Genomic DNA, 19,907 nt, shown 5'->3' with positions numbered 1-19,907 from the left:
CAGCAGGGAGGATTCCTGGAAGGTCTGTGCCCAGCCCATCCCAGAGCAGACCTCGTGCTGCTGCTGATTGACGTTATTCACCTGTTGCAGAGCTGAACTAACAGCTTGCCAACTCTGAAAGAGAAGCTGTGCTAGATGCTAATCTAGCAGTATAATGTAGTATCCTTTGATATGAGGCTGTGTTTCCTTGCCTCCCTGTCTACCGATTCTGATGACATCTGTTTCATATTTCCCCTTGATAGAAGTTGTGACACATTACAACATACAAAGCCTGGCTGATTCCTAACGCGAGCTTTACGGAGGATGCATTGATGTGGGGGAGAAAAACAAAGCACTGTATGCAGAAGGGGCCAAGCTCTGAGCCCAGTGATTGCCAGGAGCTGCTCCCATTACGGCTCTGAGCTCTGGGGTCGTGGATGCAGCCCTTTGTCTCAATGCAACAAAGGCATTACCTGGACAGCTTGAGGCTCGAGAAATACCAACCAGAAGGCCAATGCTCTGTGTAAATAGGGCTCACTCATGTGGGTGACCTCCTGGGGCTGCGTAAGTGCGCAGTGCGTGTCTCCTTCAAAACAATCACAACACTTTCTAAATGGAAGCATTTAAAACGTCCCTGATAGCTCCATTGTTTTTTCCCTTTCTTTTCCTGCCTCGGAGTGGCGTTACCCAGCCAGCCCTGGGCTCCAGCTGTGCTGCACCTCTGGGGGCCGTGTGGTGCCTCCTTCTGCTGGGCCACATCAGGAGTTTGTGCTGTGTGTCCCACGTGCACCCTGTTACCACGCGTTGGGGGAAGAAAGAAATCCGTATTAGCAGCAATGTCTGTTCTCTCCCACATCTTCCCCCGACACTTCTCTTTAATGGTGACACCAGCCTGGATAATAAGAAGCATCTTGTGTAGAAAAGAAGGGAATCTCAGACAAGGCTTTCAGAGTTCATTTTGTTGGCAGCTTTTTAAGTGGAGTTTTTTAGGCTCTTCTGTTTCAAACACCGTAATACTTCCTGAGTTGGTAACTATGAATTACGACAAGCTTTCTTGATATGCCAGGTTATAATCCTTTAGTGGTTTTGTTTATTTCAGAATATAATGGGAAGCCGTATCAATTATCATGACTGCATAGGTGTTGTTCCTCTCTACTAGAATATTCATCTCGAGATGCATCATCAGATGTTACCTGTTCTGACAATCACGTTTTTGTGCCATTGTTGGGCAACGGAAACAAAGAAAAACAAAATGTTCAGAGTGTATGGGATAAAAGAGTGTTGAAACTGTTGTTCTCTTCCTGTCTTTGGAACCTCCGAGATCTTGAATGTTTTATTCCTGGCTGTTGTTTTGTTACTGCGGTGTGAAAGGAAGTCATTATCTGTAAACATTTGAAAAGAGAGATGATTTTCATAACTTTAAATCCTACAAAGGATTCTAGTAATCTGCTCTGTGCACGCCGAGGCAAAGCTCAGCCTTTCATCTGGTTTGATCCCACCCAGGCAGTGTAAAATGTTCCTTTGGTGAATGTCTAAAGCGTGCCACATCGCTGCGAGAGGCAGACAGCCGAAGTGGGAAGTCGGGCCTTGCAGGGAGCAGCAGAATAAGGTGCTTTAGAAAGAAACACGTGTGTACAGCCTTCAGGCCTGTTCAGTTGGTAGAAGTTTATTTTCCTAAGTTTTCAAGGGAAGCTTTACTTCTTGTTTTGCTCTAAATTCACCATTAAATGTGACCTTTGTTCCGGCTCTTCCAATGACTGTGGGACTCCCCCAGGCTGGGGGCTCACAGCACTCAGTCTCACTATGAGAATTCATTGGGAATTTTCTGCTGAAGTGTTTTTGGACCAGAATATAAAATTGACAGAACCAATGTGTGGAACCAACCTGCCAACAAGGGGTCACTGTGGGATGGGCACAACAGCACGGCTGGGCTCCATAGCAGTGTGTATTGAGTTCTGGTTGTGCATCCTTGATTCAGATCAGGGCTCTCATGTAAGGCAGGTGGAAAGAGCTGACCAGTCCCACCCCATGCTCTGTTCACAGCATGAAACCCACACTCCTCACACTGGGGGACGGATGTTTTAGGGTGCTGAGCAACTGTGACTCGTACAGACTCAATGAGAATTGCAGACTTGGATCTTAAAACCAAGCATGAACCTTTTCTCTTAGCAGCAAGGCTTGTTGCCAGAGGGGTCATGCCTCTCTGTGCTGCTTTCTGTGCCCTGGCATGGGTGTATGCTGAGCTCTGACGCTGCGCTGTGCTACTCACTGCTGCCTTTGAAATGCAATAACTGCTCTCCTAGCTTGGAGACTCAACAAGATGGGAGAGGAACCAGGGAAGAATCTGTGCATATACTACTGCCTTCTGATACACTGATGCATGATGGACATTTCCATGTCTGTATGTCCCATTCCATTAGGATAAGGATTAACTCCTGTCTGAAGATTGCCAGTGCTGTTCTCGGGATGTTAATGCTCTTACTCATTATGTTCTCCATAGGGTATTTTTCTTCAATCTTCCCTACGAATCCATCATTGAACGACTGTCTCAGCGGAGGATTGATCCAGTCACAGGGGAAAGGTTAGCACTAATATCTCATGTTTAACTTTTTTTTTTTAAGACTGCCAGCAAGATGAAAGCAGCAAGTAGACTTCATAGAAATCTAAGGAACCTCAGGAATATTGTACTCATGCTCAGGGATTCCTTAAAAGAAAAGTTAAAATTTTCATAGCTACTCAAGTACCAACCCACCCATCTGTTCCTGTATGCTCCTCTCTGCAGAACAGGGCATTTTAAATTCCCAGAGACTGAAATGCACAGCAGCAAGTGGCTCCATTCTTAACATTTTAATGGCAACTAAATTGGTCGGTAAAAATAATGCTGAGGGAAGATGTCTGAAACCTAACCTAAATGCAGATGGTTTTCAGACATTCCCATGAGAATTCTGAAGGCTTTCCAGCTGGGGAAGATGGAAATCTTGCTGTGTTTTACTTCCCCTGCTGCTGTGATGGTTCTGCCTACCATGAGATATTAAAACATTTCCCGCTCAGTAGAGCAAACTTGTTTGAGACACAGAGTCGCTGTACAATGTGGTTCTCAGATGTGCTGGTTTGTCTCACGGATGCTCACATCGCCTCGTTTCATGGGGACATCAGGTTACTGCCTTCCCCACCCTGGTGTTGTGAGGGACCGCCCTACATCTCTGCTGGAAGTGGGGCTGCAACTCCAACTGTCGCTTGTGCTGTTTTATTATCTCCAGTGGATAACTCCCCACACTGGAGTTGTACAGCACTGTTTCACATTCTTAACGTGTAAATGCCTTCTGTTGAATCAAAGACAAACACGGAACCCTCGAAGATAAGGCCCTAAATACTGGGTTTGTGCCAAAGCCATGTGATTATTCAGACATCTCACTCTAGGTGCAACATTAACTGGTGACAGCAGCAGTGATTTGCAGAAGTGTTCTCTTTGTTTTAGTAATAAGTGATGCAGTTGTTGAGAAGAAATGAAAGGCACGGAGCAAATCATTCACACATCTTTGCATTTCCTATCATTAGGATTAGCCTGTTTGGTATCTGCTCCAGTTAACACGTCTCCTTCTTCCAAAGTCTGGGTTTTATTCCTTACAAATTCATTGTGAATTGAATTGTTTTAGATGCTGTATCTAATCCTCATCATTATATTAAAGCTGCATCACTGGCTGAAATGCAGTGAGGAGGGCGGGTGGCCTTCAGCTGTATCCTAAATAATCCTCACGTGGAATGAATTTTGTTCCCACATCGTGGTACCAGCTGGAGCTGCAATGCAGTTCTGTGCAGAGGCTCTGCTTTCCTCCTTGTTGTTGCTTCTATCCCAATGGTTTCAGGAAAATTGGCTTTACTATAGAGGGATACACTGTCTCTGTGACATCAGGAGCAAAGAGGGCAGGAGATGATCAGTCAGATGCAGAAATACTGTGGCAGAAAATTTAAATACATGTTTGCAAAAGAGCTTTTAGCAATTGCTGGGAGCCTCTGGCAATACAGAATCATTGTCTGAATACCTTCTGGCATCAGCTGTGTGGGCAGGCTGGGCTGGACTCTGCTGATGGAAATCCTCTGCCTCTGTAAATCCACGGCTGCGGGTTCAGGAGAGCCAAATTTCAGCGTTTTGGAAATCAGAAGTAACTAAAATCTACCTCAGAGTGAATCAAGCTCTTTTTATTTCCAGCTACTATAAAAAGACACCAAGAATTACATTCTATCTTTTATCCTCTTAGAAGCAGGCACGGGAGAGCGGGGCCAGAACAGATCCAGAAGTGCTTCTTAATTTGCAGCATTGGGCACAGGGCAGGGGTTTATCTGCACCTTACGGGAAGCAGTGTTGCATTGCCTCCAACAAAGCAGATAGACACTGGCAGCAGTTTCTGCACCACTTCAAGGGAACCTCTTGGTTCTTGAGTATCTGACATTCTTGAGAGCAGGAATGCTGGTTAACTTACCTTGAAGTTTCCAACCTAGACCAGAAGGGAACAGCGGTAGGAGAACCATGGAGTGAATGAGGCGATGGCTGCTGTGTCCTCAAGCTGAGCTGAACAGGTGGCATTTGTATCTCATCTGCAGATACCACACGACACTCAGACCAGCGCCCACTGCGAAGATCCAAGCCCGCCTCAAGCAGAACCCCAAGGACAAGGAGGAGAACATTGAGAAACGCGTGGACGCCTATCACAGGAACGTCAGGGATCTGCAGGAGTTTTATGAAGACGCCTTTGACGTCAATGCTGATCAAGATTCATATCCTATCTTTGAGTTTATAGAAAGCTGTATCATTAAGCCCCTTCCGTGCAAAAAATTAAATGCTTCTAATTAATTAAGGTTGATTTCTTGGATAGTTGGTTTCAATTTTTCCTTGTAATGCTTGCAATCCAGTCACTGATGTGGCACATTCACAGGGGAACAGGAATTCAACCAAGCAGTGTTAGATTCAGAGCTCACCAAGGTGAAGACAGAATAAGAGATTGTGCTTTTAGGGATTTTTGTTTTGCTTTTGTTTCGTGATCCAAATTATGAAGGGTGGCAGCTAAGGAAGCTCCTGTGTTTGATTCAGATGTCCTTTCCTGACTCTGCAATGGAGCAATTAGCAGTTTTATGTTAACCGTGTCATATCCATACAGCTAACTTACAGTATTAAAGCTACTAGATGTTCTTTGGTTTTTTGTTCCCTTGTTCACTCAACTTGCTTAAAATATTCTGGCAGAGCAGCAGGACGGTCCCTGCGATCTGCTCTGCAATCACACAGCCAAGCAGAAACACTCAGAAGAACAGGAGACAGTTTCTAGAGTCATACAAAAACCACGAGCAGGTTCATCACGTTTAGAACCCAATTAAGGGCATAACGAGGCTCTCGGCCTGTGTTAGAGGCTCTTCTGTAGCAGCTATTCCCATCTTAATTCCTGCTGGCTGGGGTTGCACCTGGGGCTGCTGTAGCTTGGCTGGGGTTTGCTCTGCCTGGATCGGGTTGCCCTAAAATTCAGGTAAGTCTTTCTTAATTAGAAAATCACAAGAGGTGAGAAGTACAGCACTATTAATTAGAGCCTGGCTATGGGAACGTGCATCTTTCATGCTTCCAAGGAAGGAGTGTGATTTGTTGTTGCAATTCACTGAGTTTGATGCCTTTATTATGACTATTTCTGCTGTGAATGAGTGTGAGCTCCCCTTGAGCAGGGGTTGAGGGTGCCTCAGCTTTCTCCTTGAAGTCTTTATGTCTAGGAAGAGGTAGGATGTGTGTGCCCCCAGGAGCCTTTTGGTTCTGTGACTTCTCTGCTCCTACTGCTATCAAGTATGTCCCTGTTGTTGTCTTTAATCAAGTATATGGAGTACCATAAGGATATATGTGCTCAAATCCTTCCTTGCACCTGCGGAGTAAATTTGGTTGGGAAGGCCCTGCTTAGCTGGGTGGCTCTGGTGGTGCTGTGTTATTTGGAGTAGGGATGATGAGAGTTTAAGGTCAGAATTCTCAAAACCTTTGGGAGGTTTGATGAGCGGGGATTTGCCAGACTGAGGGATAGCATTAAAGATCTCAGGATAAATAAGTTAGTCTCTAGTACTGGCAATATGAGTTGAGTCCTCTGTGCCTCTTGCACTGAGAAATTCAACTCACGGTGCCAGGAACAGCCACGCAGGGCCTGACTGCAAACCCTTGTGTAAAGCTGGGCCAGAGCATTTATAACAGTTTCACCTGTTACAAATGTGCTGTTTGGTAACCTGTTTGGGCAGCTGTTTTTTATGCTATTACTATAAAGATATGCTGTAGCATTCATGCATAATTGGGAGCCCTTCTATTAATAATACATGGGAAGCTCATCTCGCTAATATCACCTTCATCTGAGTGTTCCAACTAAATATTTTGATAGATGAAATGGGTAGAGAGTGTATTTAAATACTGTTTGTACTGCAGCTAGGGTACAAAAGGGACGGCCTGTCTTTAATTAGACAGGTACATCTGCTTAATTAATTTAGCTGTAAAGCCCTTTTTCCTCTTCATTCTTTCATCTATATGCGGACGTTATATTAGTTCCGCTCTGCTGGTTCCATAGAAACTGAGAAAAAGAGCTTGTCTCATTGAGATGCACTTGGCATGTCTGGGTACGCAGTCTCAGGTCAATGGTCAACCCCCAAGGGTTTGCAGCAGGCCTGAAGAGCAGAACGTAAGGGTTAGCAGAACATGCTAATACTCGTGTAGAACTCTCCCTCGGAAACAACTAAAACAATTGACATTCATTTAATTACTGTAAACGAAACAGCCCCTGCATCACTTTGCATAGTAAAGCCTGTTAATACCAAAAAGGTTCAGCGGATGGGAGGAGGAATTAGGTTTTTATAATTGGAATGCAACACTTGAAAACCAATTTGGTAACTGTTCTTGATTTTATTAGCATCTTATTCCGGCAAAACAAATGTTAAGCAATGAGAGAAACACGGTAAAGAGGAGGCGGTAAGAACACAGCAGGGAACAGACATTGCTTATTGCACCGTGTGCCCAGTCCTGGAGCAGACATCTTTCATCAGTTTTCCAAAGACACTTTGCAGGGAGGGCTGTCTGGAGGCTGTGCTGCACTCCATAGGTTATGCTGGTAATGATGTAACTCGCAACAAAACGAACGCGTTCAGCTGTTCCACAAACTTCCCCATCTGCCTGCTCCACAGAGCGGCTCCTCCGTGTGCCTTGTGGAAGGATGCTCAGGTGCTGTGGGTAGAAAACCCAATCCTCCAGCCCTGTCTCTGCAGGGGCGCCAAATCCTTGAAGGATTTACCCTGCCTTTTTTGCTTTCTCAGCTTTCCTTTAAGGGTTTAGGTGCACACATCTCAGGTGAGGATGCCAGCACAGAAATTTTAGCTGTAGCTGGTTTTACATCCATTCACGGGGTGTTGTAGAAGCTGTATGATGGAAGGAAGAGAAGGAGGCATCCTTACAGCTCCTTAAGCTTTTTGTTCCTGTGCCTCAGGGTCTGCTTCTCAGAGGTGCAAACTGCAGTTCTGACCCTGTAACTGCCCATCTGGGTCAAGCTGCATAAACACAGCCTCAAAGGTGACTTCTGGATTGCTCTTACTCAGTGCAGTGTCTATTCCTCTCTACAGGCAGGCTGTCCTGGGTTATTCTCCTCTTTCTCCAACCAGAACAGTTTCTTTCTATGGAAGAAAAGAAAAAAGTGATTGTCAGACCCCTTCTTTGGAAGCAAGTTGCTTCTTTAGTGTAACTGTGGATCTGGAGAGCTGCCATGCAGCACTTAGGGTGTCAGGGGTAAGGGGCTGAACCTACACAGGTGAGGAGGGAAGGGCTGTACGGCTGAGGACCTCAGGTCATCCTTCTGGCTTTACCACCAGTGTTGTGGCACCTAGGAGTCGAAACTGCAAGTGCCATAGCTGGGAAGTCATCGTCCAGATCCATGGAACTTGCCTCTAAATCATGTCTCAGACTTCTTACTTCTCCCTTCCTCTATGTGTAACAACAGATGAACAGTGCTTATTCATCCCCAACCTGGTTATTTGGGTGTTCATAGACATAAAGAGCTCAGCATTCCGTATTTGTTTTAACCAAATAGTTTCCATTGTAAATAACTTCTCAGGATTAATTAAATGAGGCACAACTGTTCCATTTCTCCAGCAAGCCACTTTGTTAGAGCTGCAGAACTAAAACTTTCTTTTCTTCTCATCTCTTTAAAGATTAAAATCAAGAGCTGATCTTTTTATCCTGTTTCGGCAGCCTAGGCTAAAAACATTTATCCTTTCATAGCGCAGATGAGGCCCAGGGTTACAGCAGTCAGAGATTGAGAAGAGCTGCCCGTCTGCACCATACAGCTCCCTTGACACAAACAGCCCCTGGCTCTGCATTCACCTTTCCCACAGCTCCTGTATTTCAAGTCTTTCATATGTCATAGCTGAGAAATCCCACTTTCAAAACGGGGTCAAATCTGCTGCTCTGTGTTGTCCTTATGGAAGTGAGACTTTCATTGAGTGCGAAGCCTTATGCTCAAAGACTGTGTGCTTTACATGTCTCACCCATCTCTTGTCCCTTCCAGCTCTTGGCACTCTGTGTCCCTCCCAAGAAGTCACTTCCTTAAAATACAGACGTTACAAACAAGTACTTTATTTATTTATTTAGAATTTAAAAAAAGGAGCAGGATTACAATGCAGTATATAAAACATTCATCCCAGTTTGCTTCACGTTTACAAAATATGCCATATACATAGCATCAATATTCACAGCAGCTTTGTCAGACCCTCTCGTGAACTGAATCTCAAAAGCAAAATCCAGAAACTGAAGATGAGAACTCATCTATGCTTTTAACTTAGCTTGGACCGCGCAGTCTGCCAGCTACAACACTTACACTGCAGAACAGAATTTGAAGCAGCATGAAGAGATCCATTAAATTAGCAGAGCAATTAAATTAAATCTTATGTGAACTGTTCTGTTTGGGTGGCTCTTGGGTTTTCCCCTTTGGGGGTTGGCTTTTTATGCTTAGTGTTAAATAAGAGTGCTACAGGATTGGTGTGGCCCTGGAACTCTGGCTGTAGGCTCTCAGCAGTGCAAGAGTCCTTCTGTGATGGAGGTACTCCAGATGAGATGCACACACTTGGAATGATTTAGCTGAAGCCTAAGACAGTGCAGGAAATTTGCAAACTCCCTTTGCTGCTCTGTAATGCACACAGCTTGGACAGCAATGCAGTTAATGTTAGTATGGAGCCCTGTGTACCTGCTGTGTTGCAGCAATAGAAACTGCTCTGGCTAGTCATGTAGAGGCAGTTGTGACACTGCTGAGGTCCCTACGCAGGTGACAGAGCAGCAGGAGTTCTGGGTATCTCAAATAAAGACAAGTGAAAACTGAATCAGCAGTAATAAAATACAGCTATGGAAAAAGAATATTCCTACTGACAGCAAGGGTCTGGAAACAACTCCAGTGTAAAGTATTAATGCACACTTTGTATGAGTTAGAACTGAGTATGGCAAAGGATTAGCACAGATTAAGTGACAGTGTGGATACAAGGCCCTCCTCTACTAGAAGTGAGAACAGCAGCTCTGCAGACACTGCTGTGCAGACGTGCTGGCCTCCATGTAGCTGTGAAAAGCCATCCTGGCCTGAGACTTCCAGGAGAATGCTGAACTCTTGTCAAGATTCCTCCATCTTCAATAGGCAGAGTAGGAATCTTGGTGCATAGAGCCAAGCTCACATCCTCCTTGTTTACCTGCCCAGATGGGAAAAGCAGCTTTGCTGATCTCACGTAGCAGCAAAGCAGTAAACTAGCAGGCATCCCACAGCTCTTGTTAAAGGATAAACCCTTTCCCTTGTCAGTGTACATTTAAAATGCAAGTGTAGCTTGTGCATTTACAGGCCTGATATAGAAAGCTTCAAAAGGGGGGTTGAGAAAAGCAGTCCTGATAACTACTTGGAGCATTTCATCTCTATTTACTGAGATCCCATCAACTTTTTCTTCCAGTTTAGAAACTTATAAATCTTCCTTCTGCTGCAACCACCAGCACTTTGAGGCTAATTCTGCTATTGCCCTTGCTTCCAGCTGCATTGCTAAACCAGTGCACAGCAACAAACTGCAAGGCTTACTGTGGAGGGCACTGAACTGCTGCTGTCAGCACACTTACCACGTGGCTGCCAGAAAAAATGATGACATTCTTCTCCTGGTTCTCTCTGATTTCCTATTTGGAGGTGGTTGCTGAGATGCCAGCAATTGTGCCTTCAAGTGCTGCCCACTGTTTTACAAACTGGGTAAGCAATAGAGAAGGGCTTTGTATTTGAGAAGTTACACTTGTGAAAACAAGCCTCCTGTAAACACGTTTACTTCCCCACCCCAAAGCTAAATTAATTAACAAGGCAGTGATGAGCTGCACTGTCACTGATTCCAGAGCAGGAGATGGAGTTTGGAGAACCAAGTGTCATCATCACCCCAAACTTTCACCTTACTTCAAACAATGGCATTCAACATCAAGGCAAAACAACTGTCCAAAACCAGTCCAAAGCTGTTCTGTCCATCTCCTCAACAGCCTGGACTTCTTCTCTCCAGGGTAAGAGCGATGAACTCTCGTAATTGCCATGAGAAGCACATCGTGGTTTCTCAGACCAGACTGGGCCTTAATGCAGAACTGCTCTGCCAGGTACCAGTTTGGGAAGGCAGCTCTGTTCACAGCAAAAACAGTGCAAGGACCCAGCAGCAGGTGTTTGTACCTCCTTCATCCGCTGCCCTTCTCTGTACGTGGGGTGAAAGCAAAGGCTGTGATAAGGGAAAACACAAGGGATGATGCACTAGGGTGCAGCTCTGCTGGCTGCTACAGTACTTTACCAGGAACGGGACTAAACCTCCCATTTCTAGGCCTGCAAGCCACGTGTCCAAGACAGACAAAAGGTTTCTTGAAGTTTCAGCTGATAGCTGGGCAGAAAAACCCAGTAAGATCAACATCTGAGGTTAAATGCTACTGGTCTGAGGCTACACTACTCAATCTACACTAGTTAAAAACACATTCAGGGACCAGTGACTGTTTAAAAAATAAATCACAATACCTCTTTACCTGTTGTGAATGGGTCAGGGTGAGAAGTGAAAGCTTTGTGCTAAAGGATCTCCACTGGCATGCAGACAAAGCTGACATCGTTGGCTTTAAAATTCCGTTCTCCCAGCAGTCATAAATCAGGTTAAATAAACTGGCAATGATATAGTGAGTATCTACTGCCTTGAAAGACAAGGAAAATAAACATTAATGCTGGAACATTAGTGCTAGGTGTACTAGCTTCTACATGTCTAAAGCATTAGAACTCCAGGGAAATTCAGGACAACTGCTTGAAGTAAAACCAGGTTTTCATCTAACGGCAGCACAGTGAACCTTGCAGTCAGCCAACCAACACTTCAGCAGAGCAGGGCATTAATCTGATATCAGAGTTCTTAACGTGCAGCTCTGGAAAGCTCTCTCATCTCTGTCATCAGGTGAATTTCTGAGTGGGGATATTTATTCACTGAGAGAAGTGGTCAGGACTGCCCAAGTGAAGTCTTGAAGCTTCTACTTCATGTGCTTTCCCTGTCACCACCTTCTGTTCACATCAGAAATAAACGTTGTGCCCCCCACACCCCACAAACACTGGGAAGGAGAACATCAGTGCTGTCTCAGGTAGATTCTGCCTCAGACTGCACACAAATTGGGCAGCAAGGTTTGACTTCGTTGTAGGAGATGCTGCCACGATCTGCCTTTTCTTTGCAGCCACCCCAAAGTCATTTCAGTGTTCAACGCGCAGCAATAAAAAACTAAACATTTCTTTAATACAGTCATGGTATCACTTCCAAGGATATTTACAAACGAGACTAATTATGTTACAGATGAATGTGCTTCCGTTGCTCTAGTCTACTATCTCAGTATTATTCATTCAAAGCACTGTCATGCTTAATGCACGAACACCAAATAGTGAGGACAGCCGACTTGTTTTAATGTTAGCTGCAAAACATTTGCTCCTGCTAGAGGTTAAGGAACAAGAAGAAAATATGCATAGTCATTAAATGAAGGAAACTAAGCACCAATCCACACGTGCACTGCTGGAGACTGACACTGTCACAAACAGAGCAGCACAGCTGAGTGTCCCAATTCATACTCTGAGGAATGTAAATACACGAACTTTGTATTATTTGACGCCGTGTTTTTTGAACAACTGTGCCATACAACCACACGTATTTCAGAGGTATCGTTCCTCTAGCACTGCATAGGAAGCTGAAAAGGATTCTCCTGCTCCTTGTGTGAACTAGATGCAAAAGACAGATTTCTTTCTGAAAGCAGAACGGATTTCTGGGCTCAGCCATGCTACATCACTGCCTTGTCTATGAATCTCTTGATGAGAAAGTCAGGGTTATACAAGAGCAGCTTCACCAGGCTCCAAGACCAGCTGTGGAAATTTTACCTGAGTACATTGGCCATGTTGGGGCTTTTGTTTTGCTTTAACTGCATTATTATGAAAAGAGCTGTCATCTGGGAGTGATTACTTACATCAGATTTCTGTGAAACAAAGTCTGTATGAGGGGACTCAATTCATTTGAAATTAAGGTAAATTGGTAGTGGGTTTGGTACTGACTTGCTCTGGAAAAGAGGATTCTTGTTGGTAAAGGGTTAAATGGAGTGAGAAGTACATGCATTGGGAAGCAGTCAGAACTTCTTTTAGAAAGTTGGGCAGGAGACCTGAGATTGGGAATTTTATATATATTAGTGTTTAATTGCTAATAGTTTAAAATCTATTACCTTAAAAACTCTTCTTGCTGATCTGTATTTGATCCAAGCAATAGTTTACTCTTCTAACTGCAACACTGTTACGACAGCTCAAAGGCAGTCATTCTTCAAGACTTTGGGTGAAACTAATGTGTCGGCCCATTTCTTTCCTATGGCTGCAACTGACCCTGGCTTTGCTCTTCAAGAAATTAGAACCACAAAATGTTTTGTTCGTTTAATATTCTGCAGGAAGTGCCCGTATTGTGGGGGGAAAGGCAAACAAGCACTACAAGTTAAAGCCTGCTCTACCCACCAAGGCTATTCAAGAGGCAGCTCTGCTGTTCCCTCCCAGCTTTTGGGAAATCACACAGTTGTCCTGCAGACAGGACAGTTCACTCTGTGTGCTTAAGACTTCAGTTTCTTTTCAGTGAAAGGAAGCATGTCCAGCTGCTGACACATCAATGGGGTGCTTAATGAGCTCACTCTTCCAGATGTACTTCTGCTGCTGGAGCATGGAATGGCCTCTGGACACAGGGAGTTTCTAGAACATCCAGCGTTCCATTTACAGGGTCACAGACAGAGTCCTCCCCCTCCAGTAAAGTTTGTATTCCTGCACATGATATCATTCTAGACTGTGAAGGGAGCTTATGCAGTAGAGAAAATAGTTTCAGTCTTTACACAGCTCTTGTCTAGAACACAGGAGAGTCGCAGAACGTGCAGGGTCCTTGCAATAACCTCTTGATCCACTCAGGATCTGCAAATAAGAAAACACTCTTTAGAACTGGAGATGCAGATGAACAGAAATGGTGCTGACATGGACAAACTAAACAGCAATCCTGAAAGTCTGCATACATTCACCATGCAGGATTAACTGAGAGCGCAGGGAGTCCAACTCCATTTCTGACTTGAAATTCCAAGTAATGACAGCTTAAATCTCATTTCAGCAGGCGACAAAACTAAGGTGAAACAGTCGATGCTTCATCATTACATACTCAGCTAAGCAGTCTCAGATGGGAAAAAGTCACATAACTCAAACAGGCAACAAAAATCGAAGAATCACAATGCCAGAATTTAACAACCTTGCTTTTTAAATGAAATTACATGCGCTGCTTGCAGTCTGTAATTCCTTTTTCTTTGTCCCCCTCCAACGTGGAGGTAATGAAGGTTACAGCCTCTCTCTATGGAGGTTTCAGTTCTGTAGTTGATCTTAGTGATGACAGGAATTCTCACACCTTATAGAGGAAAAGTATCAACAGAATTTGGGGCCTAAGCCAGCAGGATGCTCCTTTTCTCTTAACTTGTGCTGGCTCAATACAACTTGCACTGAATGTCAGGGACATCCCACATCTGCAGAACTGTGTGTTAATTCATTTCTTTAGCTTGAATATAACCTAACTGTTGTAGCACCCTACTGTAGTTTACATGTTTACCAGCTGTCATAAAATACAATACTAACAAGTTAATTTCCACAGTAGCTATTTTGTAATTAACATCTACCAATAAGGCATGCCAAAACCAGGACAGCACGCAGTGCATACTAGTACCTTCATACAGCTGCCTGAAAGAGAAAAGTCAGTGAAATTAATTCAGGTCTTTATGCAAATAAGATGTAAAAATACACAGTCCTGCCCTTTTGGGCCACAGGAATGGTTTACCTTCTGGGGTTGGATGCCGTGCAATGCTGTCATGAAGCAAACACCTCCTGTACACCAAACTCTGACAGGACTGGTAGGTTAGAAAGCACCTGTGAAAGGACAAGTTGCTTTCAATCCCAAAGCTTGGGGTTTGGTAACCTGCTCACACACCCTGCCCACAGGCTGGCTGGGTTCTGTTCCCAACAGACCTCGCCTCCTGAGGTAAGGGCAGCGTGAGCCACATCAAACACAAGAACTGACAGTTCGTTCATTCAAGTAAGTGAAACTTCACAAGCACAACATAGTTAAAAAGCCCCAAACCCAGCTTTCTAGCGAAAAAAGGTTCATTATTGGCCCAAGAACTCTAGTGGACAGTAGAAGAGGCAAAATGTCCCACAGCCACTGCACAGGGGAAGAACCACGGTGTCTCCAACCAAAAGCAGTGATGATTTAGCCAAAATAGCTCTTACATCTGCTAAGAAAAATGTATGTGAAAGGCTTTTCTGAAGTGAGACTGCTGCCATGCTAAGGCTCCAGGGACCAACAGCATCCTGATGCGTTGATGTGGAAATATTTCCTTTTCTAGATATTCCAGAATATGTCTGACTTCTCAGCATGGCTGCTGCCAATCATTTTTCACTTTGTTTTCAGTGCTGAAGTAGCTAGAATTCTTTTACGTGCTGTTCCAAAGGATGACATGTGCTTCATTTCTCATCCTCCCCCTGCTTTCTCCCTGTCCCATCCCTCCCCGTGTTTGAAGAAAAGAGTTAAATGATCAAAAGCATTTTATTTTGAAAACAGCATACTGATAAAAGATCCAAGTCCCAACTACAGTGTTTTCTCTAACTACAGCGTTCTTCTCTTTCAGGGATGAGGACACATAAGAGCCAGCAAAAAAAAAAAAAAAAGCAATTAATTGCAGTATGGCAACAGACTTCACAACTTTTTACTCCAGAACTACAAAGAATTTGATGTTAGCTATTGAAACACATTTAATTACGTAGGGGAGGAAGGGGAAAGGCAAAAACTCTAAGGACAAATTACCTGAGCCAAATATGTCCATTGGAGCAGACTGCCTGTTTGCGATCAGTGAATGGCAGGATCTCCTTACACAAGCTGCAGTGCTCTGGAAAAGTCTGTTTGTTCATTTTCTTTAAGATATGCCCAATCAGCACCTGGGAATACACAGCAGTCAGCATCGTTTATAGCAAGACAGCTGCCTACTGAAAGGTAGAGGAGTCTCTCAGGATACAGTGATTTTAGAGCATGATACAGGATGCAAAGACCTATCCACTTCACTCAAGCATATCCAGAAGCAGAAACATAAGGCTGTCAAAGAGACATTAATTTATTCTTGCTTTATCAGGATCTCCTAGATTAATCTGTGCTGTACTAAAGGGGTACAGAAAGCAACAGTGTTAGGTTAATTATAAATGTAAACGCCACTGGAAAAGTTGATGTTGTAGCACTTCAGAAGATCTTAGTGTTACAGTGAAGTTTTTATGTGTATCACAGTGAATGTGCTAAAAAAAAAACCAAACCAAAACACCTATCCAGCACCTATGTATGTATGTATGTGTTCAGCAGTCATCACAGAGGATACACAACGTTTACACTAGAACATCTACATGATCAGATTTGTCATTTCAATGTCAAGTTTGTAAACCACATCCCAAGAACCTTTAAAATGTGACAGCAAACCAAACAGATGAAATAGAATTTGGAAGTCAGCTTTTAATCACTGTAAGGAGTAGAATCTTAAGCCTTCAGTTGATAGTAACTGGGTCCTAGAAAAGCACAGCAGTTCTGCCAGAATGCTTTTCCAGTGAATTACTGAAGAGCCCACGGTGTGCCCTGCTTGCTTGCAGAGAACACTACACTGCATCAGCAACAGCAACTGTGCTTGTTTGTCCTTCTGGATGCAATGTAAAGATTGGCTTTTACAGCTCAAGTGGTTTGAGAATTTAGGTACAGGAAAGCATTGTTCTCTGCTTGTACAAAGAGGCATAGACAAATGTGAGACAATCCTGTCATCCAGTCTTAAGAGCAGGGAGGCTGAGGGCAGCATTCCCACTGAAGCTTCCTTGTCTGAAGGAAACCTCACTGCTCAGTGCAGGGCTCACTGATCACTGATTTCCTGCCAGTGAAATGCAGGCCTGCAACTCTTACATCTGCAACTGCAGATGTAACTTTCTAGAGGATACAGCCCCTAGGTTTAGTTTTGAAGAGATGCTAAATTAAGTGAACTTAGCCACAAAAACATTCTTCTCAATCAGCACACCTTCTAAACCTACCAACAGCTGTGGAATAACTGAGCCTCTCCCATGTTCTGCCAAAACTGTGTTTACACATGTTTGTTGTACCTGATCCAGACTTCAACATCTGTACTTCCATTCCCTCTTGTTCCACAATTTCAAGGAAGCACAACTTAAGATGTATGCACTGTAGGAGCTGTCTAGTGAGGATTACATGATTACAGCTCTCTTTCCTACCCAAGCTGTGTTCTCGTTTAGGGTTGTGGAAGGGGGTGAAAGAACTTGCAACACCAAATCCCCAGAGCATAGAGGTGCACTTACTCGTGCTGTTCTGTCATCATATCCATCATCGGACATTAAGAAATCACAGACTCCTCTGGTGGGAATACTGGTGTTTTCTGTAATCCATGTGTGTAGATAAACTTCTCCCAACACCCGTTTCATGTGTTCTCGTGTCAAGTGCATTTCTACTGCCTCAATTTGTGCCTGTATTTCAAGAAGCTTTTCTTCCATTGGCTCACGGCCTCCTATGTCACTCGACTGAGGAAGAGAATCATCTGCAGTGTCATCTATGTCCATACCTTTGCCTGTGTCACATAGGCTCTGCTTGCTGGCTTGTTTAGAAGTTCCTTCCTCTTGATCGTCTTCAGTGCTGCCCATTCCAGGGGAATCAGATATCAGTATTTTTGCATCCTCGTGGGAAGGTTTCCACATCACCTCTGAGGGAGCTTTCTGCATTGACTGGTATAAAATCCTCAGGAGAAACAGCTTAAACCGCCAGAAATAAGTAGAACCACAGCTCTCAATCTTTTTATCCAGTGCTTCCTGTAAAAATTGAGGAATATGCTTATCCTTCAAGATTTTCCAGCGTACAAGATCTGTCAAGTCCACTTGCCGGAAAAGGTTCTGTACAGAAGATTCCAAGAGCTGTGCAGCTGCCTCCTCAAAAGTCTTAAGGGTAACAAACTGAACTTGGTAGTTTTTGTTAACAGGGTGAAGGCCGTTAGTCATGCCCTCGGTCGTAATAACTGCTAAGTATGCACCGCAGGGGCTAACAGCTATTCCGTGAGTCCTTACAGAGCCAAACACTTCTGAGAGCTTAATCAGCTGGTGCTCAAACTTTAAAGCAACATCTGTAAAGATAGGAATCAGCTGCCTTACCTTTCCATCGTTGGAGCACGTATACACTGTGCCGTTCTGTTTGTCCGCCGTCATAGATACAATTGGCAAAGAATGTAGCCCTGTCACGTGGGAATTATGGACATTCAGACCTGCCTTGGATATCAACAGAAGACACCAAAACACGTAAGCTCCTCTTGCAGCCACCACTAAGCTACAACTACATTTCTGGTAGGGATGGTAAAGAGGAATACATTTGATACTATGCACTGGCAACTGGTCCATTTCTTGCCATAAGACTACAGGCTGCCTGAGCGTAAAGTAGCCTTTGACTGCTTTCAGATTGACGGGAAGGATTTTAACTGGTCCAAAAGCACTGCCTACAATAAGTCCACTCATCTTTCGGTTGTTATGTTCATATTCCCACCAAGACAGGACACTCGGAGAACTTATTCCGGACTCTATGGTATTGCAAGAAGTAATTGATTCCTTACCCAGAAACGGAAGCTGAAATTGCCAAACCGCAATGTTACTGTTTTCAAAGAGCACTGCTAAGAGCACGCTGCCAACATCCCGACATTCGTTGTTGTGTTTAACCTGCTGAGTGGTACAGATACCCGACCACTCCATGCGTACTGGGGTCTGCATGCTGTGCCGCCGCTGAAATTCAGAGAAGTCTTCTAATTCTCCCCTGGGAGTGTCAGCCTTTGTCAGTCTGTAATTGGCTTCATACAAACGTTCCCCATAGATTTCCGTCAGGTCCACCAGCTGCACCCACTGCAGCCTGTTGAGGTTTGCGTGGATGGTCAATCGATTGTCCATGGTTAAAGCTGCAAGCAGGCACCTTCCGTTGGCATCGCAGCCCAGTGGTGACCAGCTGGAATACTTGAATCCTCGCATCGGTGGCAGCGACTTTCCCTCTGGATTGAACACACGATCCAGCATAAAAGTCTGACTAACAGTTGGATCCATGGAATTGGCAAACTTTTCTTTGCATTCCGCTACCTCCTTTTTTGGGCCAACCTGAAAGATGACGAAAAAAAACATAAGGTTTAGAATGTTATTTGAAGAAGGCTTTTTTGGAGTTAATAACTGTAGAAGCATTTGAGCTGGAAGGGATCTTTAAAGGCCAATCTGGTCCAACTGCCTGCAATGAATAGGGACACGTACAGCTCAGTCAGGTGCACAGAGCGTGGTCCAGCCTGAGCCATCTGAAACAGAGCATTTCTATCACAACCTGTGCTACAGCGATCAAGTTATTTGATGTCAATCTTGGTGACTGAAGCTTCTCTGTTGGCCAAAATTTGTATAAGTTCTGACTTAGAATCACTAAACTTACAAGAGGCTGCAAAGATCACATCCAACCATCAGTGTTCCCTCTGAGCTGCATCCTTCCAGGACTTCAGGTTTCTGAATCTTTGTCTGCTGAACCAAAGAATGTTTTCATACAACAGCTCTGCAAGCTGTCCAGAGGGGGATTTCAAACAACACTGAGAGTGGAGTAAAATGAAATATGAGGTGCTTTACGTAATCTCAAGTGTTGATTTGGAAATATAACATTAATGATCAGTGACACTGACTGATTACTGAGATGCTCAGCCGGGGCTGAGTGCTGTGTGGGTGAGGAACGTAAGAGAAACGTGGAAATCTTTCCGCTCCAACAGCAACACGAGCAGCATTTCCACTCAGAATTACACTCGCAGCTCTCAGTGTCGGCGCTGAAGCGATTCTTGGAGCGGCAGTTCGTCCTCGGAGCCGTTCCGTACCACGTCCCCGTACGGCTCTCGGAGCCTCGCAGCCGCTCACCTTCAGCAGGCAGGCGGCGCCGGGCGCGGGCACGGCCGTGCGATGGATGACCATCTCCTGCCCGCCGCCGTGCACGTCGCTGAGCTGCTCCAGCACGGCGATGCTGCGGGCGGTGCTCACCGACACCCGGTGATCCTCCGACCAGGCCAGCGGCTCCAACCCGCTGACCCCGTGCTGCAGCCGCACCGCCGGTTCTCTCCTCACCGCCGTCAATCGGAACCCCGCGCTGGCCGCCGCGGTCGCCGCCGCTTCCTCCACCAGCGAATCGAGTCCCAGAGGCGGCTCCTCCTCCCCCGCCGCCGGCGCTGACGGGCCGCCCCCGCTCTCCGCCGCCGCCGCCATCTTACCGCCGCCTCGCGGCCGGCCCGCCCGCACCGCGCATGC

The 19,907-nt window shown here is 44.9% G+C and overlaps 2 protein-coding genes across 2 annotated transcripts in view; one reads left to right on the top strand and one right to left on the bottom strand.

Moving 5' to 3' along the window:
- Nucleotides 1-4,831, top strand: part of AK8 (adenylate kinase 8) — a 66,969-nt gene extending 62,138 nt beyond the window's left edge. The window contains exons 13-14 of the mRNA XM_042831064.1: nucleotides 2,480-2,560; nucleotides 4,582-4,831. Of these exons, the coding sequence (XP_042686998.1) occupies nucleotides 2,480-2,560; nucleotides 4,582-4,831 (331 nt within the window). The remainder of the gene's footprint in view (nucleotides 1-2,479; nucleotides 2,561-4,581) is intronic.
- Nucleotides 4,832-11,756: 6,925 nt separating this feature from the next.
- Nucleotides 11,757-19,865, bottom strand: GTF3C4 (general transcription factor IIIC subunit 4). The gene is made up of 5 exons (XM_042831063.1): nucleotides 19,644-19,865; nucleotides 16,920-18,740; nucleotides 15,388-15,518; nucleotides 14,365-14,453; nucleotides 11,757-13,463 (listed from the first exon to the last, which is right to left on the bottom strand). Exons 1-5 carry the CDS (start codon nucleotides 19,863-19,865, stop codon nucleotides 13,399-13,401), a joined length of 2,328 nt encoding a protein of 775 aa, XP_042686997.1. The 3' UTR covers nucleotides 11,757-13,398.
- Nucleotides 19,866-19,907: the final 42 nt, after the last annotated feature.

The sequence above is a fragment of the Centrocercus urophasianus genome, unplaced genomic scaffold (genome assembly GCF_019232065.1).
Source record: "Centrocercus urophasianus isolate 14NV4802_14NV808 unplaced genomic scaffold, USGS_Curo_1.0 seq_34, whole genome shotgun sequence".
NCBI classification, from domain to species: Eukaryota; Metazoa; Chordata; class Aves; order Galliformes; family Phasianidae; genus Centrocercus; species Centrocercus urophasianus.
The sequence above is the reverse complement of the archived record's forward strand: the minus strand, read 5'-3'. Positions and strand labels throughout refer to the sequence as shown.